The sequence below is a fragment of the Archocentrus centrarchus genome, chromosome 13 (genome assembly GCF_007364275.1).
Source record: "Archocentrus centrarchus isolate MPI-CPG fArcCen1 chromosome 13, fArcCen1, whole genome shotgun sequence".
In the NCBI taxonomy this organism is placed as follows: Eukaryota; Metazoa; Chordata; class Actinopteri; order Cichliformes; family Cichlidae; genus Archocentrus; species Archocentrus centrarchus.
Window position 1 is genome coordinate 23,995,572 of NC_044358.1, and position 18,964 is coordinate 24,014,535.

Consider the following 18,964-nt stretch of genomic DNA (forward strand, 5'->3'; position numbering starts at 1 on the left):
AGATTTTGATCTTTTGCTGTGGCCTCTAACACGAATAACATGTTTGTCACAGCTACTCCATGTTCTTTATCATTATGCAAACCTGGAGCTGTGCTTCTGGAATAGTAATGGCATTGTTACTGTGGTTACCTCCGCTACTAATATATAGCGCAGGTGAGGTGTCAGCCATCCAATCTGACTTGTGCACAACGGCTGTCATGACAACCGTTAGCATGTTCATGTGTGAGAGTAAGTAATTACTGGAGCTTCTGATGGGGCGAAACAGCAAATGCTCAAAGGCAGATTCTGAATATTAAAAGTTTGAAACATTTAATTTAATTTCCTCCATCATCTACAAATGTTTAACTATTAGTGAGGCTCATTATTTTCTCTGTGTGTGCGTGCCTTTGTGTGCGCGCGCGCATGTGTGTGTGTTATATGTGCATACAGGCTTAGGCTCATTTGATTAATTGCTGCATGCTGGTTTTACTTGAAATTCATGAGGTTAGACGTGTGAGAGAAATATTAATATAAATGCTACACTTGATAATATTTTGGGACTTCAACTTTAGCAATCATTAAAACTAGCAAAAGTAACAAATGATAATCAAATTGGTCAAATAATATTATTAATGCTGCTATCTAAATCATTAAAATAGTGTTAAAACAAATATAATTGTGTGCATATATATATCCTTAAGTTTTTACTTTTGTTTTTTTTGCATAATAAATTGAAAGCTGCGTCTCACTTATCAAATGCAGGGAGAATTTAATCTGATTACATATAAAAAATGAAAATGTGGTAAATAAATGGAAATGTGTGATAAAAGCAATGAAAGCATGGATCCATCCTGCACTGTATTAACAGTTCAGGCTGTTGGTGGTGTAATGGTGTGGATTGTATTTTCTTAGCACACTTTGGGCCTCTTAGTACCAACTGAGCATCGTTTAAACGCCACTGCCTCCCCGAATATTGTTGCTCACTATGTGCATCTCTTTATGACCACAGTATGCCCATCCTCTGATGGCTGCTTCAAGCAGGATGTCACACCATGTGGCAAAGCTCAAATCATCTCAAACTGGTTTTTTGAACATGACAGTGAGCGCACTGTATTGAAATGGCCTCCACAGTCACCGGATCTCAGAGCACCAGAGATTCAGATTGTGGATGAGCAGCCCACAAATCTGCAGCAACTAGCACCTAATGTACCTAGTGTACCCAATGAAGTGATCTTACAATATTATATTTAGATTTTATATTAGGGGGTCTGGTTTTTAATCATTATTTCCAAATAATTCCCACTTATGTTTCCTGGAAATAACTATGTGGACTGGCTCTAATTGCACAGAAAAAGCGACTGTCTTAATTGGTGTCCCTCTAGTTAATTAATTCCAGTTAATTACATGCACAGCCAGTCGTGCTAAACATGAAAAGATGCAAAATTTGAATAAATCTGACTGTGTGCAAAAACACTAAACTAGTTTCTTTTTGAATTAAATGAAATTAACCATAAATGTCCACAAAATCTAGAAACGAACATACCAAATAACACTCATTAACATCTCGCTAACGTTGTGTGAAAATGAGTAGCTGATTCATGGCCGATGTGGAACAATGCCACTGAAAACAACCAAAAATGACAGAAAATGGAAATGCAAAGTGCATGGTTGTTTCATGTATTTCTGTTTCTTGAGGTGGTAAGCTGAACAGGCTACGATTACTTTTTCAGGTGTGTTTCTATCCCACTTGATCCCACCTTTCTTTCATCAGTAAATTATTTTTCCACTACACTCAGTTCTTCTGTGCTTTCACACACATTTTACACATTTTACCATTTCAACCCTTATTTTCAAATTTAAAGTACACATTAATGTATGAATATTCATCTTGATTAAAACTGACCTTTTCTAGGAAATTCCAGTGACTAATTATAAACTCAACACTTCAAGCCATAATAACAGTCTGCCAGTCAGCATCACTTCTTTTCAAACTACAGACCCCTCAAAATTTGTTTTGTGTGTGTGTGTGTGTGTGTGTGTGTGTGTTGGTGACTTGAGCTATTAAAGCAAAAAAAAAAAAAAAAAAGGCATTAAAAAACCTATTTGTCTAAAATGATAAATGACATTTTATCTGCAATAATGCCGAATGATTTCAGGGGACAAATGAAAAGACTGCATGTCAAAAAATAACAGTTTCCAGAGTATGCCTGTGTGTGTCTGAACTGCATGTGTGTGTACCCTGGCATGCGTGTGTCTAGTGTGTGTGTGTGTGTGTGTGAGTTTGTATGCGTTAGTGTGTGAGCTCTGAGGGGAAATTCCTCTCTCAGGGCTGGGAGTTCATCCTGTCGTAGAGCTGTGTTTGTACAGCCTGGCTTTGTCGGGATATCCTACCCTGCCCATGTCTGCAAGAGAGAGAGAGAGAGGGAGGGATGGAGGGAGGGATGAAGGGGGCACTGATAAGGGTGACGGAGGGTGGGAGGTGGGGAGAGTCAGGATGAGACGATGGAGGGGACAAATGAGAAGTGGAACAGTGAAAGGGGCAGCTGAGGATGGAAAACATTTTTAAACCTTTATTTAATAGAATTTGTCATGCAGTGACATAGCATAGTCCACTGTAATCTTCAGCTTTCCTGCTGGGACTGAGCCAGACAGCCAGACAGCCTGCAGCCCGAGGGAAGGGCCGATCTATCATCCAGACTAATTCTGTTGTTTTGATGTTTTGTTTTTTTGGGGGGAGGGGGGAAACCCCTGTTCTCTCCAGCCATGCCAGACTCAAACATCTGGACATGTGACAATCAGAGGGTGACTGAGTCTGAGTCACTGACCCAAACAAGCAGAGATAGCAGGCTCAGATGTTTCAGAGAGGCACATTGCAGTGAGTGAAAGAGGCGAGGCGGCTTGGATGGAGGGACACGGAAATAAGAGCAATTCCTTAGATGTATTGAATGTAGAGGCAATCAAACAGCTGCTATTTGTCTACAGAAAAACACACGTAGCCATAGTTGAAACATGTACTGGGACTTCATGGACAAAATGATGTCTTGTTCAGATTATATTTAGTGAAGACAAGCTGAAATGAAATCCGAGATCCTGCTGGGGGATGCATAATCACCAAAACTGGCCTGAAATCTCAGGTCAAAATCTCCACTGAAAATGAGAGAACAGCAGGAGAAACACAAGAAAAACAAAAAATTAAATGTGCAGTCAAGACTTGAATTTGATCACTGAGACAGATTTCTGAGTCATTTATTAGCCAATCAGGTTTTCTTTTAAATCTGACTTTTGTCTCAGGAGCTGAATAGCAAGAATAACAGAGGGAAGATAACACGTTGTTAGCTGCAGCTCAATAGTTTAAAAAGCTTTAAATATGACAGTGAAATATGTGTATTTGGTATAAATTAGAGTTAGTTAGCCTTGGCTTTGGGGCTTACTAGCTTACTCAGTTTTACTAGTTACCTAAGTTTTAATGTATGTCCATGGTGTAGTGGTTTTCACATTGACCTAACAAAGCAGTGATCTAAACTTTGATCCTAGGAGGAAACACAAAGCGCATTAGAAAGTCTATCCAACATAAAAATCTCCCAAATCAAATATGTGGAGCGACCACTGTGGCAAAAGTGCTGTAATGAGTGTGTGTGCATTGTAAACATTTTGGTCAGTAAGAATGGAAAAAAGTTTAGACTGTTTGAAGGCAAGAAGAAAAGCTGGCAAAATGCCAATTGTGTGAATTAACAGTCTTATCAATTTCACAACTTTATGATTAAGACACAGGAGAATCTGATGGGTTATGATAGAGTATTCCATTAAATTAATGTTTAAAATTGCAGAAGACAGTTTAGTTTTTATTCTTTCAGCTGCAGCCTTAATGGTGTTTAATGGTCCGAGAGCAAGTAAAGAATAAATACAAAGATATAATTAAAATGTTGATTGCGATTACTATTCACACACGGAGGTCTGAGAGATCTTCCAGGAATGGTGCTATTTTCTGAAGACTTGTTTGGTCAGTAAGCAGTGATTTCATACTTGTTAATCACTAATCTGGAACATAATACACTCTGGAGCAGGTTAGGTTAGCAGCATAAGTTACCATGGCAATGTACCCCAGTAAGGAATGAACCACCGTCAGAAACACCTACAGAAAACCCAGGGTTAACCCCAAATGTACTACAAAGCATACCCACAGTATCCTTTCCTGATCTGGATTCACTTATCCAAACATGTGCAGACTGGGTTAATAAAAACAAAAGAGATAACTGACTATCAAAATAAAACAGGAAATGACTAAACAGAGAATCAATAACAGAGACAACAACTAACTACTAACAAAAGCTAGAATACCAAAATATCAAGAAACTCATGGCACTAGAGTAACTATGGAAATACAAAGAAGAATAAAATCAGAAAGCTGTAAACTAACTGAGGCAAGGGTACAAAAAAACAACCCAAAACCAAAAGCCTTTACTATATTTATAGAAACAAGGAAAACCAAAAGGACGCCCATAACACACCACAGACCATAACACAATAAGGCCACAATCGCACGCAGATGGATATAAACTTGATAAGTTAACCCAGGGTTTCCCAATCTATCTATGGGCATATAAAATGGCAGTGTTGGCAGTATATGAGTAAATCATTAACATGGACAGGTCGGATGGTAGCAGAACAGCATATTTTATTTAATATTAGAAAAACACAATACAGGCTGACAGAAAAACAGATAAAGAAGCTGTGTGTGTGTGTGTGTGTGTGTGTGTGTGTGTGTGTGTGTGTGTGTGAGAGAGAGAGAGAGAGCATGCAGTACAAATTCAAAGTGGCAAGTGTGATGACGTACATGCAAATTTCATGTAAGGTCGGCAAGTTCAAAGCTAAGGTGCTCTGTTTCAGGATCACATCACTATATTATTGTGATTATAGAAAAATACAAGTGTTTACAGCCAACAGGAGGGAAAACAGTCAAGAAATAAAATTTTTATGAAGCTAAATTTATTTTACCCATCAACCAAAGAAAGTGGGGAAGTAAAATCGTTAGACTCTCTTACTTCTTGCAATGTCAGAAGACTCTTCCAGGAATGGTGACACAATTTTCCAGAGACCTGATTTCATGTCTTTTGAGTGATTCAATATCAATGGACCAAATTTCTGAAAAATTCCCAGCCTGGCCATCTCTGATTTTCCAGGGTGATGATACACGTGGTCACACTGGAAGAATTTGGTCAGTTGACACTGAATGACCCATCTCTTATCTCTGAAGCAGGCTAACCTGTCCAACATAAACATAACAAAAACCAGTTTGCGATGCCCCCGATCATGCTTCATACAGGCCTCTGACTGCCTCCTTATGTTTTTAATCTGATAAACATTTTAATATCATCATAAAGCTAAAGCACAGTTAGGAAGTTTGTATTGTTGTGATAATATTAATCCCTTTAGACACAATTGTTTTAGCTGCTGTGATTTTAACTTGGTAACCATGGTTAAGTTTGACCCTTCCTGGCTGCCTTACAGGAGAGTGTGGCTACACCCTTCCTTTATCAGTATCTAGATTATGATTTTGGATGCGTGCACTTATGGGAGGTGAGGGTGTGTGCTTTGCAGGGGAGTGAATAACTTAGGTTTAGTCATAGAGTTGGATTAAGGGTGTGAGCATGAAGAGTGCATGGAAGGAAGTATGAGGGAAAAGGGAGGGTGATTATATAGATGATAAGGCTAAGGGGTGTGCGAGCTGGCCAGCAGTGAGGAAATGCTGTGTGTGCATTTTGTAGGAGTGGACAGTTCATCATAGTTGGCTTGATAGTCACAAAGCTCCAACTCCAGCATCATTTTATTTTATCAAACTGCTGCTGCAACGATGTGCCAATTTTATCATCAGTGCAGTGCTGAAAAACAACGGAGTGCATTTGCTCAGTTTCACCTGAGTACAGTTTTGAGGTCATTATTTTATCGGTTTCATGCTACCATATGAAAATTTTACGAGTTATAAAAAGTGTACAATGTATAGGCTATAACTAATTTTTTTTTAAATTTGTAATATGAAAAAATACAAATAATCACATTAACCTACAAAGTGGGATCCAGAGCTTGTATGAAAAAAATACAAAATGTGTTAATGTGCAATGCAAAGACTGAAGCACAAACGTCTTGGACAGGCTGTACCACACAGCAAGCAACATTAACCCTGATTCTGAAGATCCTCAAAGAAGGAGTCCCACTCAGACCCAGTGTTAGCAGTGTAGCCACCTACAACATTTCCACCTTGGCACCATCTTAGCGCCACTTGGGGGTAACACATCCCATCGTATCAAAAACTCCACAGACTTCACCAACAAGGCCCGCAATTATATGCTGAATCCAGATGAAACCATAGTGTCCTTTGATGTGGTTTCGCTCTTGTCTTGTATACCTACAAGTGAGGCAGCGGAGATGGTCACAAAAACAGCTACAGCATGACAGGTCCTTACACAACAGAACCAGCTTTACCTCAGATCAGATTTTTACACTGTTAGACCTCTGTCTCACTACCACATTTCAAATACAACAAGGGTTTCTAGAGACAAAAGCATGCAAGCATGACATTCTAGTGTCGTTGAGACCCAGCCACACTCTAAGACAAAAACTGGTTCATCCCAAGGACAAAACTCCTAAACACAAGCTAAGCAACATAGTGTATGCTGTGCAGTGCAGTGAGGAGTGGTCGGACCTGTACAGCAGAAAAACCAAACAGCCATTCCACAAACGCATGGCACAACATAGAAGAGCCATCTCGACAGAACAGGGCTCAGCTGTACATCTGCACCTAAAGGATGAAGGACACTCTTTCAAGGATGCCAATGTTCACATTTTGGACCAGGAAGACAGATGGTTTGAAAGAGGAGTCAAAGAAGCAACCTATGTCCACTGTGAACAACCATCACTGAACAGAGGTGGTGGCTTATGACACCAACTGTCAGCCACATACAATCCAGTCTTGAGAACCCTTCCCAGGCACCTCTCACACCTTACTTCAGGTGACCTCAAGAAGTCACAATGATAGGGTGGGGCAAGGTCTCATAGTGGTAATGACCCACATGTTTTCTTTCACAACTTGGTTCATGTGATGATGCACATGATTAATAGTGGGTCAACAACCACCTCCAAAGGGGACAGCCCCCACTAGGGTTTAAATACCTGCGACTCTCCACCTTTTGGTTTTAGAACTGAAGAAGCCTCATGGATGACAGATGAAACTTGAGACTGCCATGAGCTGGATGACTGAGAATCTACACAGACTTAAATGCATGTCTTTGGGTTGTGGGATGAAGCTGATGCACCTGGACAGAACCCACGCAGGCAGGCAGAGAACAGAAAGGCTCTGGCCGGTAGATTTCTGCCACCCATATTGTGACACACTTAACTAACTACCAACCATATAAAGACACAATTCTCAAAGTGCAGCTCATGACCAACTGTATGACTCATAATGTGATATAGCAGCACTGCTATGACAAAGGAAGCATTTCTCATAAGCTTCAGCTTTTCTGTTTTACCAATCATAAAATCATAGCTAAACCTTTCTGACCTACTGTTATAGCAAGAAAGGCAACGGTCCCCTTATAGATGATTGATAAGCAAGCAAACAAAAAAAACTGTAAACCGGCACTGATGACATAAAGCACCATCATCTGAACAGACACACAACCCAAAGTATTTAATGAGTGTATTTTCCCTGTGCAGCCCTCATTTGTAAACCAGTTTCCTGAATTGGCACTTTATCATTAAAAAGCTTGAAAATAGATCAATAAAAATAAATGAATTAAAACTAGTTTCCCCTCAGTGTTAAGTAGCAATTTGTAATACTTACAAATTGCTTCCTCAGTGTAAACTCTTCAGTAATGTCATATATAAATACATAAAAGGGATATTTTGCTGTAGAACAGGCGCTTTTATCTTTAAGCACTTTAAGCACATTTTGCTGATAAAACATATCCTGAGTGCAGGACATTTATTTGCAATAAAGCCCATAACTGTGTTGGTAGTTTACTTAAATTGAGGATGTGATTAATTCTTCCACCACTGATGCTGTACTGAATTAATTTCATTAAAGTCAACTCCAAGATCCAACAGTGTAGCTGTAATTCATGAATACCAAACCTTGCTTCAGGTGAGAGTTTTAAGCCAAAGCCTAATGAGCCCAGCTGGTCCATCTGTGGGTTGCCCACTATCTCCCAGCCTTAATGAACTGCCTGCGAGCCCTCTGCAGCCCAGCATGTCTCATTAGCATGACATCCAAGTATAGTGTGTGGGAGTTTGCCCACTTACTTGACTGCCATTTCTTATTATATCACATCAATTCTTTTGCCTTCTCCTTTAATCTTCTCTCTTGTATCATCATCCGTTTGGTTTCACCTTCATCTGACCCGTCCTCCAACATATATCAGAATCTGAGAAACTCCAGGACACCTACAGATTATTCCACCACAGCAGCATTTTTCCTCTACCTTTCTGTGCCCTTTTGTTTACATACTCCTGAAGTAATTATCCTCTCTACCCATTTTCTCTGTCCTTTTCTCCTTCTGCACCAGCACTTGGCTCGCCTTTTCCTACCATCTCCTCATCTGTTGCCGTGTGGATATACCGGGTGTTCTTTCTCTCGAAGCAAATTCCTGACTCAGTGCTTTCTGCTGCACAATTTTCACTCCCCTAACATTTTGCACCTTCACTGCAACCCTTCATCTTCTCCTCTGCTCTTTGCATGGTGTCTTTTTGCCTCTGATGTTTTGGGCCGACCTCCTGCCCTTAACCTCCCTTCCAAATCCATCTTTCCCTCACTTCACACCTCGCTCACCTCCTGTGCCCATCATGCCCACCACCTGCTTCTCATCCATTTCTCCCACAGCACCTTCCACCCCACCCCCCACTCCTCTCACAGCAGTACACTCCCTCAGCAAAGACGTGACCACACATCCGTGTAACCCTTTACAAGAACCCTACCCATGATGCATATGGTGGGGCGATTTGCATGACAGGCACTGGTGCATTTTGCAGAGGGCGGGATCAGCTGGTTAATGCACAGACAGAGAAACCATAAAGGGAGAGAAAAGGAGAGTTGTAGCATTGGTTTGAATTATTCATAGCTGGTCCATAGGCCGAATGAATGCATCAGGAAAGGGGGAGACACAAGAAAAAAAAAACACCTGTTATCTCTCCAGAGTGTGATACCCCTGTAAGCCCAAAGACATGATTTGATGTCCCATATATGCTCAAGTTCTCTGCTACTGTACTATAACAGTATATAGACTATGTGTGTGTGTGTGTGTGTGTGTGTGTGTGTGTATATATGACTATATAAACTATATAAATAAAATATATCTAGAGTTAAAAAAATAAGCTGCAAGTTACATGCAAGCTACAGTCAGTAACCTGCCGCATTGATCCACATTTAACCTGAGTGCCACAGTAGAGGCTGCAAAGGTTTTTCTCAGTGTAAAGTCTTCCCCTCCTCACCTCTTCTTAGGTGTGGCTGAGATTTTCTTGAATCATCACCCAGCAGCAGCCTCCGTTTTTCCGGGCAGCGAATCGTTTCCGATGTTCGTCCTTGTGTTGAAAGCTGAGGGCAGGGATAGAAAAACAAGCTTTAACTCTCAACCTATTTAAAACATTAGAACACTAGTTAAGTAAAATATGCAGAATTTATGCCATTTATGCAAAAAAAGAAAACAATACTTATGTGCAGTGTTCACCATAACCAATGGCCCTGGGCTCTCACTGACTGGTGCACCTGAAGCAAGCTGGCTGAAATGGGCTCTCAATGCTGACTAGTTTTTTTTCTACACTCAGTATTTTATACAGCATCTGTATACATCTGTATACACTGCTAAACGTTTAAATTTGGCCGATTTCTTATAGACTTTGCTTCGACATGACAGCAACCACTAAGGCTTCAGGGTTTTTCTTGTTTCAAAGCGTGGCTTTGAGGGAGCACGTAAGCATGATTGATGCAGATACAGTGCTTAACAAATTAATTAGATCCCCTGTCATAAAAACAAGAAATCACAACTATTTTAGAAATCTCTCAAAACCTTGTTTAAAAATTAAAGTTATATTGTTATTTATTAGGCAAATAACAACCTGAATCCATCTCCCTGAGAAGTCAGAAAGTGATCAAGCATAACATTCAAGCACTAAAAAATTTTTCTGTTCAGGAATGCAAGTAAATAACTGTAATTAGGCATCTTAAACAAAAAATAATAATGTGCTTTACTGTTTTGTTTTGTTTTTTTACTGCTTTTTTGGTAAAACAGTCAATGTGAAAATTCATGGATTACAACAATAATTATACTTATTTTATTTTGATTAAAGAGCTTGTGCATACTGGTGGATTAACCATTATGGAAACATAAAAATTATTTTGGTAATTAACGATACTGTTAATTTAGGGCACAAGCCTTACACTGGGTGGTGATCTAATAAATTTGTTAAGGCAAAGGGTCTGTGTTGCCTTAAATTAAATATGCACATTTTCCTGTTATTTTTGACCATTTGACGAAACAAAATTGCATTTTAAACTTGAAGGTCTGGAAAGTCAAAACCTCTTTGGTGTAACGTCAGTTCTTGGCTGCAGCCTTATTGATTAGCCTGTGATGCTGACTTCTGATTGGCTGAGCATTGTCTATCATGTTGGTCAGGGATGCCTCATCATTGTGCAATATTAAAGCCATACCTACTGCTCAGCAATATTGTTTAAATGTAAAAAATATTATGTTTTGTACATGGTTGCTTTATGATTATAGTGATATTACACACAATGCATTGATACTAGCAGATTATGTACTATGGGTGCATTATGCAGTAATATATGAGTATAATATGATGTGAATTCCTTGTAAGTATGCATTGTCTGGCGTATAGTTATAAATGATATAAATAGAAAGGCATCATGTAGTATACACCCTTCTACAAGAGTGCAGTTTGTAGTTTCACTTTGTTTACATGGAAATTTTTTGTGTCTGTTCTAGGATGTGGTTACCAATAAAAGTATTTGTAGAAATTATAAAGATATAATATAAGCCTCTTACAGCATGATAAATATTGTTTGGATTTAATAAGTATTATTAATATTGAAAACATATTTTTGCTGGAATCTGTAGTATATATTTACTAACCCAGGAGTGACTAAAAGTATTTGGATAAAAGTTTAGGGCAAGGCCTCCAAATTAGATCAGATGTCTGTAGGGTTTTATTGTTATCCTGACCTCTACACTTATTTCTTGTTTTAATTAATCGTGGGAGGATATCCCCATTGGTGATGGGCTGACAGAAATTTTTCCCCTATTAGATCATGTTCTTGTAATCTTGCCACTTAGGAAGCTGTATTCAAAAAGTGAGTTTGTGCCCGAGGCTGCCAATAATCATTTCCATTTTTCAGCATTTACAGTATAGCCTTCCAAGCACACTTTAGCTTAAAAAGTAAAAGACTGATTAATCATGAAAGCTGAATCCTTCTAAAGACCAAAATGCAGCATAATTCTGGGGTTAAAATCTAATGTTAACCTTCGGATTTTTTAAAGTAGCTGAAAACACAAATAAAGCAGCTATGCACAGGCGTGTCTAAAAAATGTGATTTGAAAATTGAGCAGCAACATGCTCATGTAAGGGAAAGAAGGAGACTGGGACTCGTTTTCTTGTAATATTCAGTTTAAATCTGTATGTTCAGGCTCATGCTTAATGTGTTTTTTCTGTGTGTGTGTGTGTGTGTGTGTGTGTGTGTGTGTGTGTGTGTGTGTGTGTGTGTGTGTGTGTGTGTGTGTGTGTGTGCGCGCACGTGTGTTTTTTTCCCCCACAGAAGTCCTTCTCACTGGTGTTGGAGGCTCTGGATTACGACAATGACACATCAGGATCAGGTGAAGGTGTGTTTGCACGTACCTGCATGCTTTTTTATTTATGCGTAGGGCTAGACTAAATAACAATAAGCCAGGTGAGAGAGATGGTTCTGAGAGTTTTATTATTCCCCTCATCATCACACATTTTCTGTTTTGTGGTTTGAAACTGCAGAAACTTTGTAACACATGCCGCCATCACTTAAGACAAAAAAAGGTTTTACATGCTGGTTTTGCCCATATAGAGGACACATTTCAAAAAGTCAGCCCCAAGTTACTGCATTTCCTCCTTTGCCTTACCAAGAAAAAAGTTATTTGTAAGTTTAGTTATCAAAAACCAACATTTTCATAGAGGAAAAAAACATGGGTGCTTGTTTACAAGTATTTGTGGTCTGACATGATGAAACAATGTGAAAATATCCTTTGTGTCTTAATGGCTGTGATCAAACGAGTTTAGTGGGCCTTTTATCCAGACCCTTTAATTTCCTGCTCGTCTCCTTGTTGTTCTTCCTCATAATCAGGAAAAGCTCCATGACAGGGAATGTGAGCAGCATGCTATAAAAAGCACAACACACACACACACACACACACACAAACAGACACAGTCAGACAGATGTTTCTTTGCCTTCCTCATTCCTGTCATGCCACAATCCTCCCTTTGAGGGACCACTGCACTGCGGTCACACAAAGGGACCTCATCGCTATCCAGAAGATGGCTGATAGAATGAGAAGCTGAGATCTGCACCACAGATTTCTCTTCCGTCTTCCATCTCTCCTTCCCTCTGCCCTCCAGCGCCTCGCTTACATCTTGTTTGCATTATCTTCCATTTCCACCTGAGCTCCTGACAGCCCTTACATTGGGCTTAAAGCTGTTTGATAGGCTGACAGCTTAGCTCAGCCCAAACAGGAGCGTTCTGTAACGGTCTGAATGGACTTATCCGGCCGTGCCACAAATCAGAAAGGATTACCGAGCACAACTGTACCTTCTGAAATAGTCTTTGGAAATACTGAGAAAATGTGATGTGGTTTGAGCACTGACAGAGTGACCTTCACAGAGTTTTGTTCAAATAAAATGTAGCTTAAGTGTTAATGTACAGGGATGTACCTTGGTCTGTTAAAGGATAATTCCCATTTATTCCAACTTTGGTCTTTGGGCCTTATTTTTGTCAGGTATACTGACATTGAACTCACCAAAGTAATGAGATCAGTCATATTGTAAAACTTCATACATACCTACAGTAGTTCACAGTATAGGAAATTTGAAGCAGGATTATTTTAGACAAGGTTTCAGCACCTTTATTCTTTGCACGGCTTTCTTTAGTTTCTTTCAGTTGTTTTACATACTCGCTGGTCTCTTTTATGTTCATTTTGAAGAATGGACTCTTTCAGTTACCTTTACTGCACTATACAGAAAGGTAGCTCTAGTATTTAGCCTGCTTTGTTATCATTATCATTATAAATGGGGTGAATAAAGTGATGGGGTGAAACATCTGTCAGCACAACATCAAAAAAAACAAAAAAAAAACAAAAAAAACAAAAATAATCACAAACACCACAAACTGCCGTCTTCAAAGTAATCATTAAGATGAATAAACACACCTCTGAAATAACTGTACCACCCACACCTCCACATCAGTGGGACTACTCCACAGGTCTAATTTTCTAAAAAGTGAAAATGATAAATGTATCTTTGTTCAGGATACATGAGAAAGTCAAAATCAGATTCTGAAAAAGTTGTGAGAAAGTGGCAACAATTTTTCAGCTGTAAATTACACTTGTGATGATCGCTTTGAGTAGTGAAGGTGTTTCATGCTGCAAACCTTGACATTTGTATGTGACAAATGTCAAGGTTTGTTAAAACCCGTTTGATCTTTTGGTGGAGAAAAGGAGGAGAAAATTTCCGTGTTAGAGTTTTCTAGTAAACAAAAAAAATAAGTCATTTCATTTTTGAATTGAATTTTCACCCCCAGAAGGTTTGCAGAGCTACCTTTGTCTCTGCATTGCTAGATTTCTTGACATTTTACCACCACCAGTCAAAGAGCAAGACTGGTTCTCACACACAAGGATGCTGGATGTCTGCGTACATACCAAAGAATAACAACGGCCTCCAGGGCTGAAAAATGGATCTAAACCCTTCATAAAAATTGTACAGGGTAGGGTTTTTTTTTGGTTTTTTTTTTATATAACTTACTAATTAAAGCTCAAAGTCTGGAGCAGGTCTGCTTTGACTGACAGGTGGATGCTGACACAGGCAGCTGCTGGTCCCAATCTCCACTAATTAGAGTCACCGAACTTATTTGTGGTGTCACTGTCTTTAGTAGAATAAAAATGGAATTTATCTAGGATTTTATGTATTCCACACAGGGGCAAAAGTGTGCATACACCCTCAAATATACACATATACCCCCACTAATATTTGGCTAAATATCCTTGAGCAAGTTGCACCTCCACCAGAAAATTTTAGTAGCCATCAACAAGCTTCTGGCATAATTCTGACGGCATATTTGACCACACTTCTTGGCAGAACTGGTAGCATTCATTTAAACAGGTTAGACTGGTTTCCTGGCACAGGCCCAGCTTTTAAGTCTAGTCCACAAACTTTCAGTAGGGTTGAGGTCAGGACTTTGGGAAGGCCATTCCAGAAGCTGCTTTATCCATTCCCAAACAACACAAAACTGGCTTCACCATGGACAGTGATGCTGGTGTTATAGCATTTTCTAGTTCATGGCAGACTCAAGCGTAGGTGGTTCCTGGGTTGTTCCTGAACATCCTAACCAATTTCCTCTCATCTGAGGGTGACAGTTTGAGTCTTCTTCCAGGCTTTGGCAAAGTGGTGACAAATCCAGATCACTTGTACTTATGTACAATTGTTTGAACTGATGATCTTGGAATGTGCAGTTGTTTCAATGGATCCAAAACCTTCCCAACTGGTGTAAATCTACATTCACCTTCTTAGATCTTCACTGAGTTCCTTGGACTTTCCCCATTGTTCTGAGTTGTGGTTAGTCCAATGGCAAACACAAACTACTAGTTGTAGTCAATCATGGTCACCAATGAGAAGTTAATGGGCTTTGGCCTTCTGAAGTTAAAAGACATTTTGGAACCTTATTAAAAGATTTAAGTGAGTTTATATATGTTATACATGTTTATGTAGGAGCCTGAACATATACTTTTGACCCTGTGTGGATTAGAGAAAATCTAAAATAAATTCAAACTTGTGCATCCAGTTCTTGTTTTTCAAAGTAATTAAAGATGTACAATCATTCCACCCTGGGAAAAAAAATTCACTTCAAAGAAATTATTACAAGCCCCAAATTACCATGAGATTCATTCCCATCATGAGTGCATGTAAACTTCTGACCACAACTATTCACAGCTGGAGCCCTCCCAGGTGACATGTTACAGGTAACTGTGCCTCTGTAATGCATCAGTGCTGTCTGATAACTTGGCACGCCACCCTCTTGTCTGAATATGGTCAATTCTGACTTCAAAAAACAACATGACTGCCATCAAAATGCTAAATGTGGGGGCTCCAAACGGTTAACTTACATTCGCTACAGTCACCTTTTCTATACACACACTAACAGAGTGAAGATTCCCTCACATTACTAGAGAACACAAACCCCACGGGGAGCTTTGTAATTTTCTCAGTATAATGGTTCAATAAATATCAATCATCCTAAAAGTGCCCCAAGTTTCTTTTTTCTGTTCTTCCTTCTGTTCATGTATTCATTGGGTCATTTCGAGAGCATACTTGCTGCTGTGCTCACCCATGTCTCAGCTGTATTCACGCTGCACCCACTGCCACAAAACTGCCACCAACATTGGCAAGAAAGTGGAATTCAATATTAGAAGCATAATAATCTGGACCAGCTGGTCTACAAAATTCAAGACACATGTTTAGACTTAGTGCCTCATCCGTGTGAGAATAATTTTATTGGGAAAGTTCATGCTTGAATGAAAACTGAAAACAAACATAAAAGTGTCACGTGAACCCACGCGCATCAAATGCACTAACACTCTTCAGCTGATCTATCGGTTTCCGTAAGTCTATTGATTTGTTGGGAGGTGATATGAAGTCAAAGGGAGGTATTTTCTCTCCTGCAGTGTTTTCTCAGCCACAGTCAAGGGCAAGCACTTCACAGCTAATACAAGGCAGTGGGGGACAATCTCCAGAGACCAGGGAAAGACTTATTTTTTCTTTTTTTGCTACCTGCAGATACAATACCGCTTTCTCTGCTACTTATGTTTCTATAAAGTGTGATTTAAGAAGCAGCTTGGGGCTTCTTGCTTCAGCTGTACTGTCATCAATCTTTCTTCCAGTCTTTTTTTCAGGATCTCCATTAGCACCAGCTAAAGACTTGGGTATTCTTCCTGGGGTCCTCCACACCCCTCATTTGTTATTGTACCATCTCATATAATTACATTACCGAGAAAATCAGGCTCTGTTACACACCTTCCCTGCTGTGCTGGATGATAATTCAGTTACTACTTCTTCTTTTCTGGAAGAGAAATGGTGATGATGAAATTAACCCCCAGTCATGCCAGAGTCATAAAATAATGAAAAACCCACAATGCACTGCAGTAACATAGTGAGTGTTTGTGAGATTGGCCCCTCAAGTTTGACTACAGGCGACAGCGGCGGAATCGTGCAACGGCTGAGCTAACAGTTCGCTCAATGTCCACTCTGTTCCCATCCCATTTTTACACTAAAACACGCACACACATTTACACATGCACGCACACACGCACGCACACACACACACACCAGCCAGTGTGTGTCCCTGTTTTCATTCCTTTGGGTCAAACCACAGTGATCTCATCTCTCCATCAGGCAGTTTGTCATGTGTGTGTGCTAATAGCTGCTTCCCTTCCTCTTTGGCTCTGTTTGCCTCTGGCAATCACACACACACATACACGTTCTGTACACTCAGTCTCTCTTCACTGCTGACTTACTTCCAATGAAGCTTCCTGTTCTGTCCTACTATCATGCAATCTTTGCCTTTATCCTCACCAGCATCTCATAGATACACGCACAGTATATATACACTGAAACACACACCTATTCTCAGTACTTTGTGTGCTAACACCCTGTCAGAGAGGATTATAACTGACTTGGGGATGACAGGGCCACTGGGAAATCCCCTCTGGGGGTCGGGAGCAGCAGTGACTGCCCCACTGTTGCCCTGGGGCTTGTCTGGTCCTCTCTCTGCACCTCTCCGTTCTTTCTAATGGGTAATCGAATGTTAAAGAGCTCCCTCATAGTAATAATCCCGCAGATATTTGTGGTTTCTCACAGCTCTACAGAGCATTTTTAGAGCCTTGTTTTGGTTATCAGTCCCACAATTTTCCAACATGCAGCTTCTTCTTTTTTTTCTTTTTTAATGAAATAGCTTTCATAAATCAACTGTACACTCAGCACAAAATGACAAGCACTAAAATTAGTGACTAACTGGTAGATACCTTGTAACATTTAGCAGCAGATATTTTTCTTAGGCGGTCAGAGAGACAGAACCAGACTCCAAAATATGATAATGATTAATATCTTGTCATATCGACTTTGATACTGTAATGTTTAGGGATATTTCACTTTATCTGTATAATGTGGACATGGTTTCTCCTTCCTCAGACATGTTGTGGCACCCTTCAATTCCCAAGTGGCAGATTATCAAACAAAAGCAGTGTATGTTGTTCTCCACTAAGAAAATATTTCTTCCTTCATGACTCCCTCAGGTCAGTTGATTGAGCAAATCCTCCTCTCTTCCATGCTGAACCCTGGAGAACAGTGGCAAACACATCGTCACCACGGACGCACCTTCAGCCTGGAGTACCAACTCCGTTTCCGCTGTGACTCCAACTACTATGGACCCTTTTGCAACAAGTTCTGCCGGGGTCGCGATGACTTCTTCGGTCACTTTAACTGCGACCAAAGTGGCTCCAAGGTCTGCATCGATGGCTGGACGGGGCCAGAGTGTAAAGAACGTAAGAAAAGAGTCCACTGGTGTTTTCTTGTGAACACAGAAGGGGTTTTTTGTGTGTGTGTGTGTGTGTTTATATATTTCTACAATTTGGCTTTAGCTCATGCAGGTATTAATCATTAATTAATGAATCAGTCTTTTTCTTTTAACACTCAACAAAACAGACTGTTGTTGCCAAAAGTGCCTCCTCAAATACAATGTAGGTATTACAGCTATCATCAATGCAGCAGATTATTAAGTTGTCCAGAAACAGGGGGATAACCATCCATCCATCCATCCATTTTCTTCTGCTTATCCAGTTCAGGGTTGCAGGGGGGCTGTAGCCTATCCCAGCTACCATAGGATGAGAGGAAGGATACACCCTGGGTGGGTCTCTAGACGGTTGCAGGGCTAACACAGAGAGACAGACAACCATTACAAGGATAAACCCACTTAATGTTTGCTGTAATGCATTACACTACTAAAGCTTCTAATGGTGGGAAAAAAATCTTCAAATTCCTCAAAACACTAACATGTTTTGTAAACTGACCAGATTTGATTGTTATGTAGAATCAAAGAAGTCAGTTTAAATATTTAGATAATCTATCTCAGCTGCCACTGTACAAGCCGCAGGGCACACAGTGATCCTCTGCAACTATCTGCACTTGCTTCCACATGTACAGCCAGTTTAGAATCTCTAATAACCTAACACGCATATCTTTGGAGTGTGGGAGAGCATGCAAAAAAAATCCCCACAGTGACACAGGGGAGACCATGCAAACTCCACAAAGAGAGAGGTCCCGGCCAGCCAGGAGATACAAATTCCAAACCTCCTTGTTTTGTGGTGAACTCGCTCCATCATAGTGTTACTCCATAAACGTAAAATTAATCTGATCAACACCCTAAAGTCTGGGTTATTTGTACTAAATGGGCTGAAACATCTTTCATTGATTTCAGAGTTTCATTCCAAAAAAAGTGCATCTGTTGGGGAAAATATTTTGTGCCTGAAAATGTGCAGCTGATATTTTTAAAAACACACATCCATCCATTTTCTTCCACTTATCCCTTTCAGGGTTGCAGGGGGTCTGGAGCCTATCCCAGCTATCATAGGGCGAGAGGCAGGGTACATCATGTACAGGTTGCCAGCCTGCCGCATGGCTAAAACAGAGAGAC

General features: G+C 40.0%; 1 protein-coding gene across 1 annotated transcript in view; it reads left to right on the forward strand.

The window, feature by feature from the left end:
* LOC115790173 (protein jagged-1b) overlaps positions 1-18,964 on the forward strand; it is a 65,651-nt gene that overhangs the window by 26,376 nt on the left and 20,311 nt on the right. The window contains exons 3-4 of the mRNA XM_030743857.1: positions 11,801-11,864; positions 17,568-17,816. Coding sequence (XP_030599717.1) covers positions 11,801-11,864; positions 17,568-17,816 — 313 coding nt within the window. The remainder of the gene's footprint in view (positions 1-11,800; positions 11,865-17,567; positions 17,817-18,964) is intronic.